The 25,675-nt window shown below is 45.6% G+C and overlaps 1 protein-coding gene and 1 non-coding gene across 2 annotated transcripts in view; one reads left to right on the top strand and one right to left on the bottom strand.

The window, feature by feature from the left end:
* Nucleotides 1-4,077: 4,077 nt before the first annotated feature.
* On the top strand, nt 4,078-4,149 carry TRNAQ-CUG. The gene has a single exon. It is a non-coding gene; the product is annotated as a tRNA-Gln (tRNA).
* Nucleotides 4,150-5,705: 1,556 nt separating this feature from the next.
* Nucleotides 5,706-25,675, bottom strand: part of ATG5 (autophagy related 5) — a 171,559-nt gene continuing 151,589 nt past the window's right edge. Inside the window, exon 8 of the mRNA XM_040239032.1 lies at nt 5,706-6,544. Coding sequence (XP_040094966.1) covers nt 6,453-6,544 — 92 coding nt within the window. The 3' untranslated portion in view covers nt 5,706-6,452. The remainder of the gene's footprint in view (nt 6,545-25,675) is intronic.

Here is a 25,675-nt window from a genome sequence, read left to right as displayed (position 1 = left end):
TAATGCTATTGACCTCTTTCAAATAAATTAGTTCTATTAATAACTGTTAAGAGGGATCAGATTGAATTAGAAACATGAATTCCTAGGTTTCCTTTGAAGCATTTAGTTTTATAGGTATTTTGGGTATCTTCTGCATATAATTCATCGTTGACTCAAAACGATACTTTAAGTAAGAACAGTACATGTCCTGACTATATTTGAGTTTGGATGAATAACAGAGAATTCCCCGTTCCACTTGTTATATTTGTACTAGCCTCCATGGGGCAATACCAGAACTGAATTTCAACATAACACATCGTTAAACCTGGCTATGCCTGTAAGGAATTTTTTAATTTCAAAATTTTTGTTATAAGTCAGTGATAATTTATGAGTAGGTGGTCATAGGACTACAGTATCATTTCTACATTAGACCTTCAGAAACATGAGTTTCTGGATGAGACCATAAACAAAAAGAGCTCTAAGTTATTTGTTTTTAATATTATATAGAACGCATTATGCTGAGATGTCCTAGGTTTAACTTTTAAATATCCAAGCATCTCATAAGGATTCATACAATTATGTCAGGTCATTATTTCCTTTCAGAAAGATGTATTCCCATTATAGCAATAATGATGGGAGGTCCTGAAACAAAATGAGCACTATGGGGTGGGGGAGGGAGTTGTGGGAGGTGGGGCAGGTCATCAAGAGATCCGGGTTTATTCCTGGTGTGGCCAGCTGGGCTACTTTCACAAGAGGTATGGCCTCTCCAAGTCTGTTTCTACATCTGTAAAACGCAGTAGTAAAACCTCTAAGTCCATTTCTACAATTTGATGGATGTAAAGTTCGTTGCTCATTTTAATAAAGCTGTGTTAACATGAATAGTTCTCGGGAAACCTCAGCGGGTGGCCTCCATTCTAGCCACTCTGTGTTTAGCCAACACAGTGTTTTGGTCGGTTGGGTGGCAAAGGAAAACAGGGTGGCGTTGCCCTGCAGCTCTTGGCTCAGAGCCTTAGGAAGTATTGATGATTCAGCACGTGGCGCTCTGCCCTGTGGTCAGGGCTGCAGGTGCCCAGGTGGGCCTCGTTAGGAGGAAGCTGCCAGCTCTTTGGGGTGAGGCAGGCACTTGAAATGTGGACCATTTATAAGCATTCAGATTCCAGGACACTTTACTCAAGCTTAGGAGTGTCAGCCTCCATCCCTTCATCAAACTGCCACCTTGGATAATTATGCTCTTCAAATGATTCTTGCATCTCAGTGCCATGTGGCATCCATACTTACTGTTCCCTGTTGTGCAGTTTTCTTGTCATCAAACCCATAAACCTGACGACAAGGCTTTTATATTGCTCGAGGGTGGGAATAAGGGTGAACTGGGATGTTCTTCCTAGGCCCAGTGACTCTGCTCTTTCAGGTCACTAAAGAGAAAAGAGAATAGCAAACAAAACCAGCAACCCAGCACTTCCCAATCTGAGGGCAAAGGAAACTTACTTCCTCAAAAGCATTGGTGTCGAGACTAGAGTCACCCTCGGCAGGCAGGGGTCTTGGAGATCCTAGAAATGCTTTGTAAAAATGGATACAACATTTATTTGTATGGAAAACTTTTTTTAAGGGGGTAGTAAGTTGTGAAACTACAAGGCTGTATATATAATCTTTAAGCTATGAGATGTCGACATGATTGTTTTGAGATCAACCAATCGGACCACACATTTTGTGCTACGAGGTTATAATGAGTGTTCATTAAATATCATGATAACAACACCCTCCTTGTTTGCTAACAAAGGGGCATTCTCTTCATGTATCACTAATGACAGGTGATGTGGCACAATTAAAGTCATCTACTCATTCCCTTTTTTCCTGATTTCTTCCAGAGCTGTCAGGTGGTCAGAAAGCATTTCTTCTTCCTCTTGATTTTTCTCCTTCCTCTCCCCTACCTTCTTTTTTTTTTTTTTTAAACTTCCTCTGGGCTGAACTAGAGCTCCTTATGTGAGGCAACATCTCCCTCCTGACCAGTCAGGCACTCTGGGAAATGCTTGACTTTTCCAGGTCACTGGGACACCGTTGGGTGGACTGGAGCCAACATTTATGGAGTGAAATTCTAGCAGCTGGAGACACCTGCCTGCCTCCCAGGATGACCAGAGGAGTTGTTTACTCCCCTTGTAGAGCGGGCCAATGGAGTGAACTCTTCCATGTGTGCATGTAAATCTGGAAAAATAGTGTGCTTTTGGAACACATTTTATATAGCTGCAAATATTTGCATCTATTTTAATTTATTCATGTGTCCTATGCCTGACTGGTTCTCTGTGATGTTAGGCAAGTCACTGAACCTTTGATTTACCATTTACTTATCTCTGAAGTATCGCTGATACAAACAAGGAACTTTAATTCATTCTTCCAAAATTTATGAAACCCAACTTTGTGCATGATGCTGCATTTTGAGTTTTCAGAGGCACAGGACAGCACAATCTCTGCTGTAAATCCCTAGGATTTACAATCTAATTGAAAAGATGGACATTTACACGTAAAAATAGCACTAACCATATGTGATTATGTCCAGTAAGACAAATGTATGTACAAGGATATTCACTGCAGCACTGTTTATTATAAGAACATTTTGGGGGTTGTCTAAATGTCCATTAATATAGAAGACTGGTTAAATGAAGTATGATCATCTATACAACAGAATACCATGCAGCTAGTAAAAGAGAATGGGCTGGCTCTCCATGTACTGAAATGGAAGTACTATAAAACACAGTTTCAAGAGAAAAAAGGAAGCGTAATAGTGTGTCTTGTGCTATGATTTGTGAAAAGAAAAAACAGGCATTTAATGCAAAGCATTATGTATTCACTGGATATCTCTGAATAGATATACAGGAATCTGAAAAAAGCAAACGGCTTTTGGGAAGAGATGGGAGGTTAAGGAATGGGGAAGGAGGACAATCTACCTCACTTTTAACATCCTCTTATCACTTGTGAGTTTTCCAACCAGGTACATATAATATCAAATTTTATACAATTTGTATAATATTATCAAATTAAAAATAATAATTAAAATGTGTACAATATTATCAATTTGTACAATATTATCAAATTCAGTTCAGTTCAGTCACTCAGTCCTATCCGACTCTTTGTGACCCCATGAACCGCAGCACGCCAGGCCTCCCTGTCCATCACCAACTCCTGGAGTTCACCCAAACCCATGTCCATCAAGTCGGTGATGCCATCCAACCATCTCATCCTCTGTCGTCCCCTTCTCCTCCGGCCCTCAATCTTTCCCAGCATCAGGGTCTTTTCAAATGAGTCAGCTCTTCACATCAGGTGGCCAAAGTATTGGAGTTTCAGTTTCAACATCAGTCCTTCCAATGAACACCCAGCACTGATTTCCTTTAGGGTGGACTGGTTGGATCTCCTTGCAGTCCAAGGGACTCTCAAGAGTCTTCTCCAACACCACAGTTCAAAAGCATCAACTCTTCAGCGTTCAGCTTTCTTTATAGTCCAACTCTCACATCCATGCATGACATTATCAAATTAAAAAATAATAATTAAAATGTGCCCTGGGACTTTCCTGGTGGTCCAGTGGTTGGGACTTTCCCTTACAATGCAGGGGCTGCAGGCTCCATCCCTAGTCAGGAGTTAAGATCCCACATGACTCGTGGCCAAAAAACCAAAACATAAAACAGAAACAATATTGTAATAAATTTAATAAAGACTTTAAAAATGGTCCACATCACATCTTTGGCTTCCCTGACGTCTGAGTGGTAAAAAAAAAAAAAAAAAAAAAAAAAATCTGCCTGCAATGCAGGAGACACATGAGATGCAGGTTCGATCCCTGGGTCAAGAAGATCCCCTAGAGGAGGAAATGGCAACCCACTCCAGTATTCTTTCCTGAAAAATCCCATGGATAGAGGGGCTTGGTGGGCTACGTTCCAAAGGATTGCAAGGGGTCAAACACGACTGAGCACAGCACAGAAAATCTTAAAATTAGATAAAATTTGCCCTAATCCCTCCCTGGAAGATCTATTTCTCTGTCCTCCTCAAGTCAGTTCCCATCTGATGCTTCCAACATGTAGAGTGGGCTCAAAGGGATTTCTATAACCTAGGGCTTCCCTGGTGGCTCAGAGGTTAAAGTGTCCGCCTCTGATGCGGGAGACCTGGGTTCGATCCCTGGGTTGGGAAGATCCCCTGGAGTAGGAAATGGTAACCCACTCCAGTATTCTTGCCTAGAGAATCCCATGGACAGAGAAGCCTGGTAGGCTACATAGGTCCACGGGGTCGCAAACAGTCGGACACAACTGGGCGAATACTCCATTAAACGTGGAGATATAGGGAACTGATTCAACGCGTGATGCGAAAGGATGTGGGACAACGCTGAGGGCAGAGATTTGGAGGATGCAGGAGAGCAAGCTGGGTGTGCCCTGAGTGGAAGGTTCTTTCTTCTCTGAGAACCTCTGCTGACCCTGCCATACTCTTGGGTGTTCTTTGTCAGTCACACTTGTGGGTGACATCTCTTGTCAAGGAGGGAACTGGCAGCCTGACTTCTGTCATAACGGGGGTCACGTCTTCTTGCTTCTAAGTTCTCCCTGGCACATCCTGGAGGGTATGGCAGTTTATCAGACCTTTGTTCCCATCGGCAATAACATCTCCTAGACCAGTAGAATCTCAGAGTCAGGAGAGACTCTAGAAACTCTCCCCATCTCCCTTGACTTTCCATCCATGGGGAAGACTGACCCGCCCATGGACACCTCAGGCCTCAGGGGCAGAGCTGGACTCTGCCCTAGCTCTTCTGAGTCCAGTGCTCTTTTTATGACACTACATAGAGTCTCACTCCCCTTGGATTTTCAGTTAAGGCAATGCTAAGCCCATGACAGATGTTCCTCCAAGTGCACTGAACACTATCAGGGCAAACTCAACAAGTCAGAGTCAGCGCTTCTCTTAGGCCAGGCTTCTCAGGCAAGTTTCCGGGTGGGAGTAAAGGGACCAGGGGATTCCCTCTTCCTGCTGAAGAGAAGGTGGGTGATCACACAGACTCCCAACCAATAGCCACAGGTACTCTTCAGAATATATACTACCCCTCACCCCCCAAGATCAAGTCCAACCTAGAAACTGCAGCATCAAAAATCTTCACTCCAAAGTGTAACATATCAATTTTCATCAGTGATTGGGTATATAACACCTCCCATAGTCTCAGATCTAAAATGCATACTACAGGAGCAAAACAGTAAGAAAAATAGACGTTTGTCCTTTTTTTTCTATAGGAAAACAAAAATAAAGTCTCAGTCCTTGGATAACTTTAAAAAAAATCTAATATGGGCTGTCTGATACCACTTCAATTTTTGCTATTTGTGTGAGTCCCCTCTGTCTACGGGATGGAGCTGAGTTTCTGGGCATCAGAGCCCACAGGGTTAGGCTGGCAAATGCCTCATCAGCCCTGGACACTGACCTCTAACCCCACTCAGTCTCACCTGTGCTGCTCTGATGCCTTTTACTTTCTATTTACTAAAATAAATTTCCTCCTTTATGATGACTTCAGAAAATGGACTCCGGACTTGAGTTTATAAGGACAAGAACCAGCTTATCTCCATCCTGGCCATGAATCACTCCCTCTTCCCACCCATTTCCACAGACACCTGAGTTAATTTAGTCTCATCTAATTCCGCCTGCTGTTCTCAGAGGGATTTCCGCCACCTCGGCAGCATGAGTCAAAACGGATCATCCGACTGCTTAACGAATGGAGCTATTTGTTTGGAGCTGAATGTTTACAACGAAAACCACCAACCATCTTGTTTTTTTCATGTTGTGACAGCCCGGAAGCTGAGCCCCAGGGAAAGGGCCTCTCCTTTCCTGCTTAGAAGACGGGGTCTTCTGATTTCTTGGCTTGTCTGGCTTTCACTGAAGCTTGGAAAGTTCTACCCAACATCCAGTGTCCCAGGTCTTGATGAATAAAAACGTGTCAGCACTAAGCTAATCTTCGGTCTTCCTTTCCAGCCACAGCTCAGGGGTTTTGGTGTCTGTCTTTGGATATGACTCAACTAACAGATTGGGGGTGGGGTGGGGATGGACTGCACCACTGATTAATTATGTTGCAGCTTCAGGCTCTGTCCTTTCATTTACTGAATAGGTGTTTAACAACTCAAGACTGCACTTCCTCGAAGATGAGTTTGAGCTTCATGAGATCATAAAATTAAAGACAAAGTCTGCCGTGCTCATTGCTCACCAGCCCTTGGCCCTGGTCTGACCCCAGCTGCTTTCATTCGCGAGTCCGCCTTGGCACTCCCCTGTCTAAAGAGGAAAGTCTCCCAGAAGGGGCAGTGGGCCACTTCAGAGTGACCTTCGGAGCGCTGTCCTTGTTACTTCTGTTCCCATGACTCTCCACTCTCACTGTTCCTTTGTCGTCTCTGCATTTTTATTTGCCAGATACTGGCGGATGGTTGGGCTGCCTTCAGTATTTACATACAGTTCTGTTTTAGCTACTGGTCATTTTACAAAGACACAGTCACAGAGGACCTCCATGGCTTCTCTCTGTTGCTTCCTTTTCTACCATCCCCTTTTCTCTCTTTTTTTTTTCCTTTGCCTGAACAAGAAGAATGTTAGTGTTGGGGGCAGAATTCACTCTTGTTCTGATCTAGAACCAGTCTTCAGCCTTGGCTCATTTTTCTCCCTGCCTAAAAATAAAAGTTCACGTTTACTAAATGCTTTACAAATACCTACTCACGTAACATGGAGCAACTGTGGGCTTGTCTCTATTTTACCACAGAGGTAGTCTGGCTCTTCACATTGCACTGCCCCGTCACCTCTTGACCAATCATAGTCCACACACATACATACACACCCTTACATTTAAAAAGGGTGTAAAATCTGATGTAACTTGGAGTTTGGGCGTTGCCTACAGAGATGAAGCCTGGAGTGGAAAACACATTAAAAATGTTGATAAAGGGGAGAAAGAAAGCAACATAATGCTCAAAATATGACAGAAATATTATATTTACCAAAACCATATAAATTATTTTGATGATAAGACCTCATACCTTCAAATTACTGGCCTCAGATCCCCCAAAAAGGGTTTCAAAAAAGTTCATTGCTAAAATCCAGCCCTTGGCTTATTAGTTGAGCGCCCATTTAAAGTCTCTTGGATTCTTACTCTGACTTTCTATGCAATTCTAAAGGGGCCAGGGATCTTCTTTCCAGTTCCTAGTAAAAGACTAGAGACCACAAATCAAAAGACAAAGCCAGAGAGAAAGATGCTGGGAACCTGCCTCCTAGAGTGGGTAGAAGAGGTAGGAGGCTGATACGTGAAGAGGAGGAAGAGGAGCTTTACAAAAGATCATTTAGTGTTGGAGATGACATTCCCGTCCACAGCCACTCTGACACTGGGAAACAGAGTAACTGTGTTCATCATCATATCCCTAAATCACCAAGACAAGGCAGACCATGACTGACTGTAACATGATGAAGTTCACAACTTTTTCAAGGAATTCCTATACATAATGACTAGAGTTTTACTGCCTGAAGGATATCAGTAACACCAAGAGAGCAAAAATGACTCACTCCCCAAGATTTCTGGTTGCCCAAGTTTTACTTGGTGTGTTTACATGCACGTTATCCCAGAGATAAGCCACACTGTCACTCTTAAACTAGTTTCTGATGACCATAATTTTATATCATCCAGTGACGAGTTCTCAGATTATGAAACAACCATTAGCCTGAACACCATGAGTCTCTAAAGCAAGTCTGACTATTTCAAGAGACCCTGCATTTCTGCTAGTACAGGTTTCATGAATGATTCTGGAGTCAGCCCGGCACTGTGGTTATTTTGCATACGTGAAAAGTCAGGTCATTGCTTTGAAGGGCCTGGACTGTGTCCAAAGATCCCTTCCTTTTTGCATAATGGGGCTTTACTTCCTGGATTACAAAAATATTATTTTACTAAAGAGAACGGAACTGAACTTGTGGCATATTTTTTGTGCAATGATTTAACTTAATTCCCTATGTTCAAAACACCTGTCAGTTACGAAGCGACTGAATGAAATCATGCATTTCAAAATCAACAGAATTGTTTTATTCACTCTTCCACCCTACACAGGGTCAAAAGCTCAATATCATTGCTACCCCAGTTTCTGGTTAAAGAGCATTCTAAGCCTTTCTATTATGGAAAATTTCAAGCATCTGTAGGAATAGAGACAAAAGTATAATGAACGTCCATGTATCCATCATCTAGTTTTAACTTCTGTGAGTCTTAAATACTACACCTTAGTGGGCTGATGTGAAACTCCCTCTATTTTAATTTTCTAGCAGGCTGGAAAGATTTGGGGTTGGCCTCCAGTGAAGCACAGCAGCCAGGCATCCAAGGACAAGGTGTGACTGGGAGCGTGTCAACGGCTCTTTACCCCCCACCCCACCCATGACGGCTGCTATCACTGGCACTAACCATTCCTGGTGCTAACCATTGTGCACCCTCTCTCTCAAGTTCTGTTTTAAAATGCTGTCCTGCTAGGAAATTCCTAAAAATCTTAATAATTGGTTTTTATCAAAGTAAGTTGAGTTTTATCAAATGATTGTTTTTTTTTTAAGAAGAGAAGACTTGGAAGAGATAGTCTATTATCCCTGTAGTCTGGAGACAGACAGGGCCCCGAAACAGAGAAAGGAAATAGAATGATGCAAGGTAAGAAAGACAGATTCACCTTAGTGAGATTAGTCCTGGTAGTATTTCCTTTAACAGATGCCGTGGAAAAATTCATAATCTAAACATTAGTATGACCAATAATCAGGGTTTGGGAGTGGCAGAAAGGATAGTTCTTTTATCACTTTAAAAATACCTTGAATCCACACTATTTAAAAACACTTTTTAGTTAATATAAAATGATATTCAAAAATTTCCAACCACCTCTATTGTGAGCAGCAGGGATAACTGGCCTGTTCCCTTAGTAAGAATCACTTCGGTGGTCCTTTCCGCTGATGTACAGTGAGAAACGGTTAGTAGGACTGTTTGTGTGTGTGTGCACGTGTACATGCGTGTGTCTTTACAAAAGTGGTCCCTCTTTGGAAGCTGCCTGGCAGTCCAGTTGGTAGGACTCATCACTTTCACTGCTGAGGGCCTGGTTCAATCACTGATTAGGGAACTAAGATCCCACAAGCCATGTGGGTTGGCCAAAGGAAAAAAAAAGTGGTCCCTCTTTATATATATTTTAGGATATCTCTGCAGCAGGGAGTGGACACACTGTCAGAACTGCCAGAGGAGAGAGACTAAGTTCTTTGCTGTTGATCTTTGGGGTTCAATATTATAAGAACATTTCAGATGGATTGATGTAGCCCTGACTGAGGTCAGTTGGTGAGAAAGGAATGGAGCATCTGCCCTTGCCCATACTATCCCTGGCCATGAAAACTCAGCAGGTGTGAGGGGTCTGAACTGGTGACCCAGGCATGGGTCTGTCCTGTTCAGGAGAAAGTGGGTCTGGCAGCAGACATATGTCCCAACAACTCTTTATCCAGCAGCAACACCAGTAAGCCTCTTGGCTCTAGAAATTATCACAGGAAGAGACAGACTCACAGGCAAGAAGGAAAGAGAGTCATAGGCAGGACAGGGGCTCAAATCTATTAATTTTAAAGTTAAAAGAGCTGTGATTATTTTGTACTTAAACTGATAAGGCATAGCATAGGTTTCTAGGAAAAAGATTCTAGGGAAGTTTATTCATGGGTTAATTATTGTATCTATAAGGCGAGTTTGTGGTACATTTTTGTTTTCCTTATTCTTTTTTGGTTCTTTTAAAATCCACTTTTTTTTTCTGTAACAAAAAGCCATTGTTTTCTATTTAGGAAATATAGGGACAATAAGAGTTTTAGTTTTTTAACCCAATTATCCTGCTAGAGTGTAATCCGCCTCTCCTATCAAGGCACCTGTCGGCTCCCTCCTCTCTCTCTGGGGTCTGCCACACTAAAAGCAAGCACCCCTCTCCCCCCAGCTCACCAGACGTGGGCACTCACTACAGCAAAAAACTCTAGAAAGTTCCAGGGGACAGCAGGACGGGCAGTTTTGGCGGCAGACAATAAGCGCCGAGGAATAGGGAAGCAGAGCAACATCTCGGGGCAGACCGGGGGCAGGACTGACAGCGTGGCATCCAGCGGCGGGGGTCGACTGCAGGGTTCGTGGATGGCCCCGGCCGCTCAGGCCGAGTGCAGATTTCTGGGTCTCACCCTTGACCTGGTTTGTAAAACTTGTGGCGAGGCCCAGGAGTCCCCAGATGATTCTCTCTTTAAAAAGTGCGACAAGGCCGAATCAGTGCATGAAGAGGAAAACGCAAGTTGGGATTTTGTAACATGATGTTCACTGTAACTCAGGAACTGTCTCCAGCAGCAAGCAAGAAAAAGCACTCCTCGTTCTGGTTCCACAGAAACTGCCCGTGGACTTGGATGACGTAAGGCGGTGATGACGATGGTGTCGCACTGGTTCCTGCTCTACACGCTCCTGGCTCACAACCTGAGGGCCTGCCGTGGTGACTTTGACCGGCCTGACCCACCAAACTCCCCTGGTGAGACCTCACTTTCCCGACGCCTTCTGGGTGGGGCTTGAGACACGCAAAGGGGAGGAGCCACCACGTCCCCTTCAGCGATCATCACCCTTCCCTTGGCTGGTGGGGAAGGCGTTGCTGGAAGATCTAAAGTATGCATTTCTTAAGTGGGGTATCTCAATGTGCTCTAGTGAATACAATCACCTCTGCAGGATTGGGTGAACTCACAGGAGGGGTCCTGCCGTTTATGCTTTGCACAGAGCCTGGCAGGGGTCCCCGGACTCTCTCCTGCTGCTCTGCCAGGCATTTCTGAATCCTGAACCACTAAGGACAGATGCAGAGAACCACCGGGTCCCTGACTGGAAAGATAAGCTCTGCCTGGAATTCCCTGGGCACTCACTCCTGCTCAGCCATGCAGTTGGGGTGAAGGGGAGGTGTCCTTCTGGGGAGGTAACCAGCTGACTGTCCTCCAAGAGCAGTCCACTGGAGGTGGTGAACACAGGCTTAAGGAGAGCTGAGATATATGTTTCTCTAGCCTTTGTACTTGACCTTCATAGTTTCTGGGAAAATCATGATTTGTGTAATTATTTCCTCGCTAGACAGTAGACTCTGGGGGTACGAATGGAGTCTGTAACTTCAAAGCCCAGTAGAATGCAAGGTACATCCTTGCCTTCAATCCTGGGCTGAGGAATGAATGAAATGACCCAGCAGCTGGCTGAACCCTGTGCAGAGTGCTGGGCAGGGAAGTGAGAGGCACAACCAGGGGCCAGAGGTGGGGAACTTAGACAGCAGAAGCTCATGGAAAGTTTCTGAGCAAGGGGTCACATGGAGCCTTCCACTTTTTGGGAGATGAACATGGGGTGAGGCTTGATGGACAGGAGAAGGGAGGGTGTGCAGTGCAGGAGGCCACCTCAGGAGGAAAGCCTTGCCCCAGACCTCCTGCCTCCCCTTCCTCAGGAACTGTCACAGAGTCATGAGTCCCATAAGTGGGTTTCCAACCACTTCTGCATTAGAAGGGATAACACCACCGGAGCTGTTTCTGATACACCAAAGAAATGGGGTTGCATGGCCACATCTGTGGTGATTTTGATATCCGTACCAGTGTGTTCATGCCTGTCCACCCCGGAGTTAACAAACCATGGCTTGATGGTTCCTTCCTTCACCATGAACTCTGTCAGAACTTCAAGACTTCAAGTATCCTTTAGTTCCTAAAAGAGCTCATTTTCCAAACACATGCTCTGGTGCCGAGTTAATGGGTGCACTTCTCACTCTCATGGAATATTTTACTCACTCTGCTGAACACATGATTATTATGGTTATTATTAATATTGAGCCTAATAACAATCACAGTAATAAACATGTTTCTCAGGGGCCACTGCATGGATAGCAATTAAAGTCTAAAAGAACATAGTCCCCAGGGACCCACAATACAAGCTAATCAGGCAGTTAAGGAGGATTTCTTTTATTTTTTTTTTTTAATTTTCCCCCCTTAATCCCATCTTCACTGTGTGGGTGGAAATCATCCCTTAAGGGATCAGCCTTAAGGCCACATTCTGGAGTTATTTCAAAAAGCCTAAGAAGGAAAGAAAAAGGGAAAAAAAGGTTAAGGGGTGGCACTGTGGGCCCAGGAGCCCTGTGAAGTTAATAGCTGGTGCCTCACCCCAGGTCAGTGCTGCCCAATAGAAATACAATGTGAGCCACAAGTGTAATTTTAAACTTTCTAATAGTCTTCTCAGAAAAGGTAAAAAAGAAACAGGTTAAGGAAGTTTAGTATTTTCTTTAACCTAAAGTATCCAAAATATCATTTCAACATATAATCCATCCATTAATTATACTTGAGTTTCTCTGTTGTTGTTGTTGCTCTAAGTCTTAGAAGTCTGGTGTCGTTTTACCCACACAGCATATTTCTCTTCAAACCAGCCACACTGCCAGGGTAGCTACATGAGGAGGCCCCTCTAGGGCATTAACCACAAGAATTCAGTTCTGGGCACCCAAGCCAGGGAAAGCATCCAATGAGCAACCTGTCCAGCGCCAGCTGAGCAGGAAAAACACTCTTTTAGTAGAGAAGGGTCAGCGATGAAAGAAGTGTTGGGGCATAGAGAGGTGAAAGCCTCTCTGAGATTCTGAACTTTTGTGAATCCAAGTTGCGCTTTTAGGAGGCTGGGCGTTCAGAGACAGGCCCAGGCAGAACCAAGAGAAGAGGAAATGAGGGCGGCGGGAGGGGATTTGCTCCACCAGAATCTGGCCAGGAGGGATTACCGACTTTGGGGCTTCCTTACAGATGATCCCGTCTACCTTGGACTGGAGAGCTTGCCAAGGGAGGAAGGAGCCACCAACTGCACAAGAGAGACTTATCCTGAGAGATGAAAGGAATGTCACCCAACAACCAAGAGGAAGAGTGGACTCTTGGGCCTCCTTCAGCACAAAGACACAGCTTGGCCAAATGGACGGTGCCCTGTTTCTAGCCACAAGGCCTTGAGGGACAGCGGGGGTGAGGAGGAGGGCGTGTGCACTCTCCTCTCCAGCTTTCTCCCTAAATAGAATTTGAAGAAACATGTTGTAAAATGATCACCTGAATTATTATCAGATGATTCTAAGTCATTAAATGCGATGTGACAGAGAGGTGCGTAACAGGCAGTGGCTGCCAGGCTCCCCACTGCCTGTATCACTGAAATGAATCAACCTCAAGACTGAGTAATGCAGGGCAGGGCTGCCCCATTTGGGCTGCTGCTTCCTAAAGAAAACTGGGATCTTCCCCAAATTCCAAAGGTTCAACCTGGAGATCTTGTCACAGGTAGAAGGGCTACTTCATGCCCAGCAGCCATAGGATTTGCCTTCTGAGGCTTAGGATGAATTTTCTGGTCAAAGGCTACATGTGTGAAGTGATGCTTTAGAGTTAGGCCTTTTCAAAGTAGAGTTCTGGGGTCACAATGGACCTTGGGGACAGAGAGACTTCGGGCCAAATGTCAGCTTATAAGCTGTGAAGTCAGCACACTGTGTGGGCCTGGCAGGGCATGACCCACTGGGTTCTTCCAGAGCCAGGGGTCCATTAGTACATTTGGACAGCTGGAATGTTTAGGCGGCCGTTGGGTTTCCAGCTGATTTCTAAAGAAATAATACATTTTTAAGGTTTGGGATTGGAAAATGACCACATGACTGACTTTCTACAACCCCAAGGGAGACTGCAGTCTTGCAGCATGGGGGGTCCTACCCAGAGGCCCACCCTGGCCGTGCGAGCGCTGCACCCATTCCAGGCCGGCTTGCTTGAAAACCACACATCTGGCAAACAAACAGGAGGGAAGCATGTTTCTCCTGGGTCAGCCCCGCTCTCTTCTCTCCCACAGAGGAAGTAGCCTGCTCCTGGAGTTCAAAGCATCTGCCTGCTTGGAAACTGGGACAATGTGTACTGACTTCCTGGGTTCCTTCTGCCCCATTCTGAAAGTCTGGATGCCAGGGGACAGGGAGCTGCTCAGCGATGGTGAAGAAGAAAGTCTGAACTGACAACGAAGGAGCCAGGCAGAGTAAGGCTTGCTCCAGGGAGCCTGGCCGACCTGGCAATTATTTTTTATGACATGGCAGATATTATGTTGATGGTTTCATTTCTGGTTATTACCTTCTATTAAAAAAGCATCTTGAGGAAGATGATTATGGGGGCACCTTCTTCCCGCCTCAGGAATCTACTCTCAAATTTTCAGTGAACTGTTGTTTTTCCTAGACATATTATTATGATTGTTCTTGTTATGGTTGTGATTATGAAAACTGCTAGTTGTCAAAGGGCTCTTTTTATTAGCCATTGCTCACAACCCTATTGCTTTGAGGTAAACAGATGTAGAGTGATGTCCACACAGGGCACGGAGAGGTCAAGCACCCCCAGGAAGTCATCTCCTGGTGAGGGCCTCCCTCCTAGAGTGCCAGCATTTCTCCAGGGGCCAGGGATGCCAGAGGGATCCCTCTCCTCCCCTCCTCAACATCCCTGCCAGCAGCACTCTTGGGACCTGTGAACAAATGAAGAATATGCCCAGGGTGGTGTCAGCACTTCCCAGTTCTGGGTCCAGCCCTGGTCCCATCCACTGGGCCACGCCGGTGCTGGAGATCTCCTGTGGGTCTCCGGAGCTTTTGACTGGCTGCATCCGAAACAAAGAGTCAGATCTTGGAACCACAGATACCCCTGAATCCCTAATTGGAACTAAAATGCCACTGTCACCTGGCTGTCCCACCAGTGACTCAACAGGTCTAAATCAGATGTATTATCTTACCCCCCCAAGCCAAAACTTAGCACCTGCTGAATTCTGTCAGTGGCATCTCCCAGTTACCCAGGAAAAAAAAAAAAAAACACCTTAGATTTTTAAATAATCTAATTTTTAAAATTACACACTTATTGCAAAAAAAAAAATGCAGAAGCTTATAAAACAACTAAAAATATGCCCCCACCCCCAACTCTCCATCCCCTCCTTCCAATACTGGTGTGCATATTTCAAGACTGTTCTCTGCAACCAAGACATGTTTTCTTTTGTTGTGGTTATTATCTTTGACCCTACCCTTGCCTGCCTTCTAACAGCCATTAGTCATCAACTCCCACTAATTTTTCCTTTATGTTTCTCACATCTGTCCAATCTTCCCATCTAAATTCCTACTGCCTTATGTTCAGAATATCACTGTTCCACAGTGAAACAAGAGAGGGCTTTGGAACCGAATGACGTAGCTCTTGGTTTTTTCACTTGAGCAAATGACGTCCCTTTTTTGAGTCTCAGTTTATCTGCTGAAAGGGAATAATTCTATCTGCCTTTTTAGGTTATCAAAATTAATAAAGTTGTTAAAATGCTAGGTGCTTAATAAATGTCCACTATTAATATTCTCTTTTAAGTGGCCTCAAGAACACACTCCAAGTTAGAATGCATACAGTGGTTAGATTAATCTTTCTTAAAAACACTCCTCTTTTATTTTGAAAGTTACTTGCTCATAACCTTTAAAAGGCTTCCCACTGTTTATAGTGTGAGTGGCAAACAGTCTTTAACTCACACCTCAGTTCTAATTGATTGGTAGTGTCTGCTTACGAGGTTGCCCCGGGCTTGGTGGGAGAGTGCTGGGTTAGACTAGCAATGTCTGCTCTGAGAGCAGAGGTAGGGAGTAGCAGGCAGCCCCGACCTACAGAATAAAGTCCTACCTTACTTCATTTCCTCTAACCCTTGGAGGATTCCCCTCCTTACAGGAGTCTTTCCTCCCTCTGGACTGGTCTCCTGATCTGTCATACATACCATCGATCCTAGGCCAATGGAAATCTGCCCCCAGATCTTGATGCAGCTGGCTGACTTCCCATCACCTGAGATCACATCTATCTCCCTAAAGAGGACAAGCACTCTTTATAACATTGCCATTGGTTTTCTTCTGAGCACTTTTGTGTCTGAAGCAGTTCAGTTGATTTCTTTTCATGTCTATTGTTTGTCTCCCCCCAAAAGAATCTGAACATCTGAAGGCAGGAACTTTCTCTTCTTCACTGTGTGTCCCAAAAGTCTAGACCTGGCCTGGCAGCAGTGGGAGCTCAGCACTGGACGAGGGGGCCAGGGCTCCTTTGATGAGCAAATCCTATCTTCCCGAGCAGACTGTGACTTGAGGCCAAGGACTGGGTCTGATTTTTCTTGGTGCCCTCCACATGTAGTCCAGCCAGGCATATTAACTTGCCCAATAAATCCTGGATTAGCTGATTGCTATGGCCTTCAGGGGGAATTTTACTAAGGCATATTTGCCCATGAATTGCATCAGATTCTATGCTCAAAAGCTGTAGGTCGCGCCTGTGTCCAGCCTGCCTTAAACAGGCCACTTGGCACATCTGCTGGTGATTTGTCACTGGACTTTCTTCTTGGTAGTTTTCACAAAATCACTTGTTGCTGAAGTTCCTGTTTCCCAGAGACACCTGATAATGTGCTGGTTACCTGTGCCATGTACATTTTCAATATTCTGGTTTTCTTCTTTCTGTCTTAACATTATGTGTCTACAGGAATGAAACCATCTAAAGGGCTTAGAATATTAAAATCCATCCTGCAAAGACTAGCATGGCCCTTAGGGAATGCTGCAGAACCGAAATGGTGGGTAACATGGAATGTGCAATCTTTTTTTTTCCCAATGTGAGCAAACTTCCAAAGAACAAATGATGAAAGATTATTAAGTCCCCTGTGTTTAAATATATTTTCATTAGTCATTTTTCTACTCCCAGACATCTTGTTTTAATTGAAGTTTTTTCTTCAGTTTATTTATGTCTGAGATCACATAACATCAACACTGAAGAGCACATTATGAAGGAAAAACGTTTTCACGTTCTACCACTCTAACAATTGTTTTTATTTTTTGTCTCCTCCCAATCTTTCTACATATGCATATTTTTTACATAGTTATAAGCAGACAAGGGCTTCCCAGGTTGCACTAGTGGTAAAGAACCCGCCTGCCAATGCAGGAGACATAAGAGACATGGGTTCAATCTCAGGGTCAGGAAGATCCCCTGGAGTTCTTGGCTGGGAAATCCCAGGGACTGAGGAGCCTGGCAGGCTACAGTCCATAGGGTTGCAAAGAATTGGACACAACTGAAGTGACTGAGCATGCACGCAATCAGACATGTTTGAGAAAGATAAATGTTTTCTGCTAAACCCAATAATAATAAACGTAAGAAAGCACCAAATAGTTTTACTTTCTATAATAAAATGCTCAATTTTTTCCCCAACGTCTAGGTTTTTAATTGTTGACCTTGAGCAAAGTCCAGAGGTATAAAAGATCAAGGAAGAAAATGATGGAAATGTCTAGTAAAGGATGCCCATACCTATACAGAAAGACATTTTACTTGTTCCTGTCCTAGACACATTCCTACAAGTTGCAAAAGATAAAATGCATCACTCTGCCTCAGTTACCATAGAATTGGCTTCCTTGAGTTTTAAACGCCTGGAAACGACGTACGGCTAAGTTGCTGCTGCTAAGTTGCTTCAGTCGTGTCCGACTCTGTGCGACCCCATAGACAGCTGCCCACCAGGCTCCCCCGTCCCTGGAATTCTCCAGGCAAGAACACTGGAGTGGGTTGCCATTTCCTTCTCCAGTGCATAAAAGTGAAAAGTAAAAGTGAAGATGCTCAGTCGTGTCCGACTCTTAAGTCAACCCTTATTATTTGCAGATTCTGTATTTGCAAATTCATCTACTTAATGTTTATTTGTAATCCCAGGATCAATACTGGTGGTGCTTTTGTAGACATTTTCGGACACACTCATGTGCAGAGCAACAAAAATTTTGAGTCACCTGATATTCGTATGTCAGCTGAAGTTGAACAAGGCAATGGTGTCCTCTCATTTTGGCTCTGAGGCTGTAAACAAGTGACTTTTTGCAGTCTATCTCATTCCACATTATGTGCCTCTTTGTGCTGTTTGTTAGTAATTTCCCTGTTTAAAATGGCCCCATACACAGTGCTGAAGAGCTGCCTCGTGTTTCTAAGCGCAAGAGGGGTGCGATGTTCCTTACAGAGGAAATACGTGTGTTAGAGAAGTTTCATTCAGGTATGAGTTGCAGTGCTGTTGGCTGTGAGTTCAGTTTTAATGAATCAATTTCTATTAAGTTAGGTGTCTTTAAAAAGAACCACACATAACCCAAAGTTGTGTTATTGATCAGTTGACGAAAAATGTTGTGACCAGAGGCCTGCAGGATCCTAATAGTTATGTCCAATACTTTGTGACCCTGTGGACTGTAGTCCAGGCTCCTTTGTCCGTGGGGATTCTCCAGGCAACCCATGAGAGTGAGTTCCCAACCCAGGGATCGAACCCAGGTCTTCTGCATTACAGGCAGATTCCTTAACATCTGAGAGAAGCCTAGAAGAGAAGCAATGCTGATCCTCTTGAAAAATCATGGGAGTGTTTTCAGGTGACTGTATGGATCAGGTCTGGACGGTCTTGGCTGTCATTTTGGTCCATGTTAGTCCCAAGGGAAAGAAAACCCAGGGTGTTCTAGGCCAAGCAAAATCAGTCATGGTTCGTAGACTTGGAATGTGGAGGCACTCCGAACCAGCTAAGAATGGTATGTTTCAGTAACCCTATAGAAACAGTGCTCTCGTTCGTTTCTGTCATGTACAGGAGGTGTCCTCTTAGTAAAGAAAAACCAGTATGTATAATCTAAGAACATAACAGCTGCTGTTCATTGAATGTGTATTATGAACTAGTATTGTTGCAGATAACTCTTCAAACCATCCCAGGAGAGAGGGCATGACTAGTCCCAATTAACAGATGAGAAAACTGAAGCTAAGGAGATCAGACCACTTACCCAGGTGACCCAGCTCTAGGGGGAGGTGGGGATGGGAATGGAGCTCAGCTCAGCAGGACTAAAATGCCCACATTCCTAACCAGTGCTCAGGAGGGTCATGACTTGCTTGCCCTGATCCTTCCCACCAGGTTCTATAACCACGAGGAGCCCCAGTGTGCTGGAGGTGTGATCACTTTGCTAACATCTGTTCTGATCACTTCTCAGAAGCCTATTAGCCACGGTGGAGAGAACTGTGACTCTGCACTCCAGAGCGATGAACTGGAACTCTGGTTCTTCTCATGCTACATTGTGGTGGCAAATTCTAGGAGTTTCTAAAAATAGGTGGCAAATTCTAGGAGTTTCTAAAAATAGCACTGGGACTTCTGCTTTGCTAGAGAAGGGATTATTCTGACCTTTCGCCTAACAAGGCCCACCTCCTGAGGGTGACAATTTCACTGCTTCGCATGACATTTGGTTTCCCTCACATGTGGCCTGTCGGATTATACTTACAGGAAGTCAAAGAGAACCTCTAACCTCCTCCTGCTCTATTTTTTGCTTTTCATTCTCTTTCTCTTCTACTCCTCACCCCGCCTTTGGTTTCTTGAATCTTTGAGAATCTTCTTGAGACCCCCTCCCCCACCCTGCTCACAGCCACAGTAAGTGTGAGCTGGGGAACGTGTGTCCTGGGGAGGGAAAGGTGGCCAAGTGACAAGGGCCTGGCTTCCACTCACTCTCTCTGTCTCTCACCCACTTCAGAGGTAGGACTGCCCCCAACCCAGCCCCAGCTTCACCAGGGAGGTGCCGCCTGAAGAAAGTCCTTTAACGAACGTCACCATGCGCCTCCTGGCCCCAGTCTATAAAAACCGGGTGGTCACACCCGCCTTCCAAGTGCAGGTGTTGTGGGGATTAATTACTTCTGTCGGTGCTTTGAGATGGTCGGATGAAAGTCTTTTCTGTAGGTAAGGCTTGTGCTTCTGAGATTCCCTGCTATCCATGCCCCACCAATGTGACTCTTCAGTGGGGCGGAATCATGTTGATGAGGCACAGGTGAAACAGGACCCGTGCTCAGGGCAGAGGCCCAAATTCCTAACAGAAGTGACGCAGAGATGCCTTCTCTGGTGATAGAACATGCGTGTTAAATATTGCTGGGGGTGGTAGGGGGTGTCAGCCAGGTCCAGCTGAGCACGACATAGCAGCCTGCACATAACCTTTCATGTGCTGGCATTACGGAAATCCCCTTTTCCCAGCATCTGTGCCTTAATGCTTGTCAAAACCAACTGATTAAAAGAGAGGATTTTGATGGAAGTGGAACTGGTGTTCAAATCATGGGCAACTAACACCATTCTCCACGAGTCATCTTCCATGCTGAGCCAGCCTGGCTTGCTGTGACCTGGGGACAGGGGCTCCACACAGACAGTCTGTTCTTCAGTAGTAAAGCTCCTCTGTGAACTTCCTCCTCTCACCATGAGCACCATCCCTGGTAAGAAGCCCCCATCAGGCGACTCAACCAGCCCCTTGGCCTTTCTAACATCTCTTGGGCAATTCTTTTTGGCCAAGAGATCCCCAAATATTTTCTACTTCCATTGAAACTTCAGACTGAGAGGGCTGCCTTAATTACAGAGGAGTTGATGAGACTGTGGTCTGTCAATACCAAAGAGATGAAAAGTCTGGGCTTTGGAGACAGGACACAGTTCAAATCCCAGTTCTACCACATGTTATCTGGGCATCCTTGGGCGGGCCTCTTAATTCCTCTGTGCCTTAGCTTCCACATCTGTAAAAGTGTGCTCCTCACTCGATGTGAGGGTTAAATGGAAGACTATACATAATCGTGCCCGACACACTATAAGTGTGCCGAAAAGGGAAGAGAGGGGTGGTGCTGGGTGATGATTCTGGCTTTCAGAAGCTCATTTTTCTTTTGTATCACTTGGCCATGTGAACTATGCTACAGCTCATTCCAGAAAACTCCAAGGGGCGGGTTGATTTTTCTGGGATGTGCTTGCCTTACTTTAACCCTCAGCAGTGGGTCTGATGCCTCTTCCTGAGACAGACTCACCTCTGGCAGTTCTCTGGATGCTGTCTCTCCTCTGCTTCTTCCAGATGCTCCCAATTTCTTTGGGATAAAGCATCTGCTCAGAGTGCAAGAGGAGAATGGAATCTGCCAGCGGTGCCCACATCACCCACCCCTGTGCCCAGGGCTGTGGCCCCACTGACAGGGCTGCTGTGAACTGAGATGGAGCAGAGAGGGTGGAACCTGAGGCTTTGCTGGCTTCTCTGCTTTCTAGCTTCACTCTAGGCCAGGCCTGCGTTCTTCGTGCACGTTTGACCTTCGATGTATCTTGAAGCTGCAGTTTTTAAAAACGGAGCTACGTAATAAACTTATTTAAAAAAAGAAATCCCACAGCACCTCAGGCCACAGCGCTAGGCCACAGATCTTGGTTAGAAGCATGCACAGCGTGTGGTGGTAGTTGGATCTCAGTCATCGAAGGGCCCTTCAAAAACTTTCTGAGGCTGTCATCACAGCAGCAGTGGCCCTGTCTGGAGAGGCTGTGCCCCGGCTGTAGGTTCGGATTAACTGTCCCTCCCACCCCCAGGGCACATGGCCCCACCTTTGAGGGTGTAGAGCTAGAAACAAGTACTAGGTCTGTTGGGACGCCTCCTTGGGTGAACTAAGCTGGGAGAAGACAGGCAGTGCCATGGTTTGAAGGTGTGTGTGCCCCCAAATTTGTATGTTGAGACCCTAATGCCCAGTGTGATGTGTTAGGATTGGGAGGTGCGTAGGTTGTGAAGGTGGAGCCCTCAAGAATGGGATCAGTGCTCTTTAAAAAGAGGCCTCCAAAACCAGAACTGAGAGAGACACGTGTACCCCAATGTTCACTGCAGCACTGTTTACAATAGCTAGGACATGGAAACAACCTAGATGTCCATCAGCAGACAAATGGATAAGGAAGTAGTGGTACATATACACAATGGAGTATTACTCGGCTATAAAAAAGAACACATTTGAGTCAGTTCTAATGAGGTGGATGAAACTGGAGCCTAATATACAGAGTGAAGTAAGTCAGAAAGAGAAATACCAATACAGTATATCAATGCATATATATGGAATTTAGAAAGACCATAACGATGATACTATATGCAAGACAGCAAGAGAGACACAGATGTTAAGAACAGACTTTTGGACTATGTGGGAGAAGGTGAGGGTGGGATGATTTGAGAGAATAGCATTGAAACATGTATATTACCATATGTAAAAAGATGACCAGTGCAAGTTCAATGCATGAAGTAGGGCACTCAAGTCGGTGCCCTGGGACAACCCAGAGGGAGGGGGTGGGGAGGGAGGTGGGAGAGGGGTTCAGGATGGGGGGCCACATGTGCACCTGTGGCTGATTTCATGCTGATGTATGGAAAAAACCACCACAAGATTGTAATTATCCTCCAATTAAAACAAATAAATAAAAAATATTTTTAAAGGGGGGCCTCCATAGCACCCCAGCCCCTTCTACCATGAGGCCACAAGTCTGCAGACTGGAGGACGCCCTCATCTGACAGTGGGGGCACCCTGATTGCAGACTTCCAACCTACAGAACTGGGAGCTGTACATGCCTGGTGTTTATAAGCCACCTAGACTGCAGTGTTTTCCTATGGCAGTTCAAAGCACTAAGAAAACCGGCAATGCCTGCCTCCTCTGAGCCTCTACTGAAAGACCATCTGCTCACCCGAGAAGAGTTCTGTGCTCAGGGGAGAGGAAGGCAGCACCCCACACCCGTGGTTATCCACTTGGGGCAATAATTTGCTTTCAGATTGTGTGTATTGTTTCAGAAGGAAAATATGGAAAACACTGAAAAGTACAAAGAATATGAAGCCAGCTGAAGCCTCACCACTCTGAATTACAAATGGCTACTGAAGAAGGAAGAAGCCTGGCCAAAGGCTGGGCTCAAGCCTCACTCCTTCACTGGCGCTGTCATCTTAGACCAGTAATTTGACTTCTGGGGACCTCGGTTTTGTCATCTTTGAAAGGAGGCCATTGCATGGATGAATTCTAAGGTCTTGTGTTGTGGAGGCTCTTCGCCATCTCCTGGAACATCCTGCCAGATGTCTGGGGTCTGCTGCTGGCAGAGGGCACTGCTGAGTGTTGGGTGCAAGAGAGCTGGGTGCACCTTGATCCCATCAGCAGGATCCAGAGGCCCCTGGCTCTTATGTCTATGAAATGGAGAAACCACCACCTGTCTTCTCCAGCACACAGAGCTGCTCTGTCAAATGAGCACATGTACTTAGGGGCATCTAGAGATGAGTGCAGCCCTCAAAAATACACAGACAAGAGAATGGTCAGATCATGTGAACAAGTGAGTCCAGCCGCTAATGGAAAGTAGGCCTTGACTCTGGTATCCATCCTGTGTGCACACAAAGATGCCCTAATCACCATAATCAAGAACTCAAATGAACTTACCAAACAGGTGAATGGGAAACAAGAGAGGCAGTTTCAGAGCCTGGCTTTCGGTAAATGTTAGCATGACAGCCACAAAGCAGGCAGTGCTTCGAGAGCAGGTGGGAGACGAGGAGAGGTTTCCTGGCCCCTGCCCTTCACCTTGGTCACTGACTCAGTGTGAAACAGCGCCTGCAGGGAGGAGGAGGGTTCTCATCCTAGTTCACATATCAGCCTGCGGCCACAGTGGGGGCAGTGAGCTGAGTTCAAGGCCAAGGATGACTAAACAGCCTCCTCAGCATTAATAACAATAATACTTGGCATTTATCTAGTTCTTTATGCTTTCAAAGTGCTTTATAATCATTAATCAGTTAACTAGCACTCACCAGTACCCCTGCTGTCTGCCTGCTGTGCTGAGCAGACAAAAGAGCCGCGTGGGACCTGCTGGTTTGCAGGGGTATTGCAGAGGCAGGGAAAGTGAGGGCTGGGGCTTGTGGGGTGAATGGGGGCTGGTGGTATCAGCATCAAGAACTAAATTTGGAAGGAGATGATTATGAATCAGTGCGAACAGATGTGGGCACGTTCCCTGACAAGGATGTCAAGCACACAGGCAGGGATGTGACCTCCATTTGGACAATGGGATTCAGTCCTCAGTAGATTAAGCACGATGCTTGACTGGGGGTTTAGGATTTCCCTAAAATCAGACTGTTCCAGCCTCTGCCGAATGAGATGACACCGGATATGAGATGCATCTGTGCCCCTCTGTTCTTCCAGACATTCATGGACTGGGTCATTGCAATGCCCCAGTGGGTTCTAGGGTTCTGCACGTGGCCAAGATCCAAACTTGGAACTGTTTATCCAACTTGCCCTGGATAGGAGGAGATTAGCCTTCCTGCAAAGGGTTAAAAGTAGGGTGCCTCCTGGAGGCTCAACAGTGATCCTGATGCTGATCACTGTTGGCAGAAGGTGGGGTGAGGTGAGCTTTCTCTCCTTCACCCGCATCCTGAACTTTAAATGGTGGCGGGGAAAATCACTACGAGGCGTCCAGGACTAGATAAAGCAGCAGAACCCGCAGGTGTAGTCAGGGGAGCTGTATGTACCAACTCTTAGCTCCCTACTTACATGGAGATCTGATAACTGTTGTACTTAGAGTAGAAACCAAAGTCATAAGCCGAATAAGTGACCAGAAGAAAGCGATTAGTCATCTTTCTTCCTGAGTGATCACAATACTTCTGAAGCTTCTCCACCTGCAACTTGCAATTTAGGGCCTTGTGTAATGACAGGGTAAGCATCTCTTATTGATCTCCAGACTCCTTAGTAAATTAAATGGCAGGTACACAAAGAGGTGAGGGACAGGAGTGTGGCAGCAGCCTCATAATACTTGCCCTGTTAGAACAATGTCCTGGTAAAGCCTGTGGGTCTCTGGGCTGCCCAGGAACCCCAGAACCAAAGCCTGTGGCTGGCAGAGCCTCCTGGGGCCAGTCCCTTGTGGTGAGATATGCATAAATCTGCTGATTAGCCTTGATTTATGGTCCTCCTCACTGCCTGGGGCTGTACCTTGTCAGATCTCAGGAACTAAAAGCGAGGCAAGGGCTTGGCTTCAACTTGGCTGGAAGACCCAGAAATGATAATAATAATTAACACAGCCCAACTTCCACTTGCACAATAAACAGTAATTAATGCATACAGCAGTCTAGGGAGGTATCTAGATTTGGATTATGAGCCTTAGTTGTCAGACAGGGAAACTGAGGCCACGAGGTTAAATGGCTTTTTCAGGGCCACATGAGGACTCTGTATCATACCTGAAATAAAATTTGGGCTTCCCTGTCTCCTAGTCTGAGGCCTGGATCATACCTGTCTGTCAACAAAGGCTTAAGAAAATCAAACTTAAACACACACACTGCAAAAAAGGGCATTTTCCCAGAGGTTTAGGAAAAAATAATGCATGAAGTGTGGCACTGAGAGTATCTAAACCAGATGATGACTGCAGGTGCTGTGCTCACTCTGTGAGGAAAGGCAATATTTCCTATATTTAAGTGCATGTGAATGCGTTTAACTGCATTTAATGTAAAGTACCCTGGAGGAGGCCATGGCTACCCACTCCAGTATTCTTGCCTGGAGAATCCCATGGACAGAGGAGCCTGGTGGGCTGCGGTCCATAGGGATGCACAGAATCACAGACATGGCGGAAGCGCCTTAGCACGCACGCGCACACGCTGTTGGTCTGATATACTTCCTTTCCTTTTGGTAGTGTGAACTAAGGAGTTGATACTCTCAGGTGATCCAAATACTCCCAGACACTGCCTCCCGAAGGCCCAAACCTCTGGATCTTCTCAATCAGTGTCTGTCCCCGTTGTAGTGCTTGCACGCTCAGTTGTGTCCGGCTCTTTGAGACCCCATGGACTGTAAGCCACCAGGCTCCTCTGTCCATGGCATTTCCCAGGCAAGAATACTGGAGTGGGTTGCCATTTTCTCCTCCAGGGGATCTTCCCCACCCAGGGGTCGAACCTGT

The sequence above is a fragment of the Oryx dammah genome, unplaced genomic scaffold, assembly GCF_014754425.2.
Source record: "Oryx dammah isolate SB20612 unplaced genomic scaffold, SCBI_Odam_1.1 HiC_scaffold_4, whole genome shotgun sequence".
Classification (NCBI taxonomy): Eukaryota; Metazoa; Chordata; class Mammalia; order Artiodactyla; family Bovidae; genus Oryx; species Oryx dammah.
This window is presented reverse-complemented; position numbering and strand designations above follow the sequence as displayed.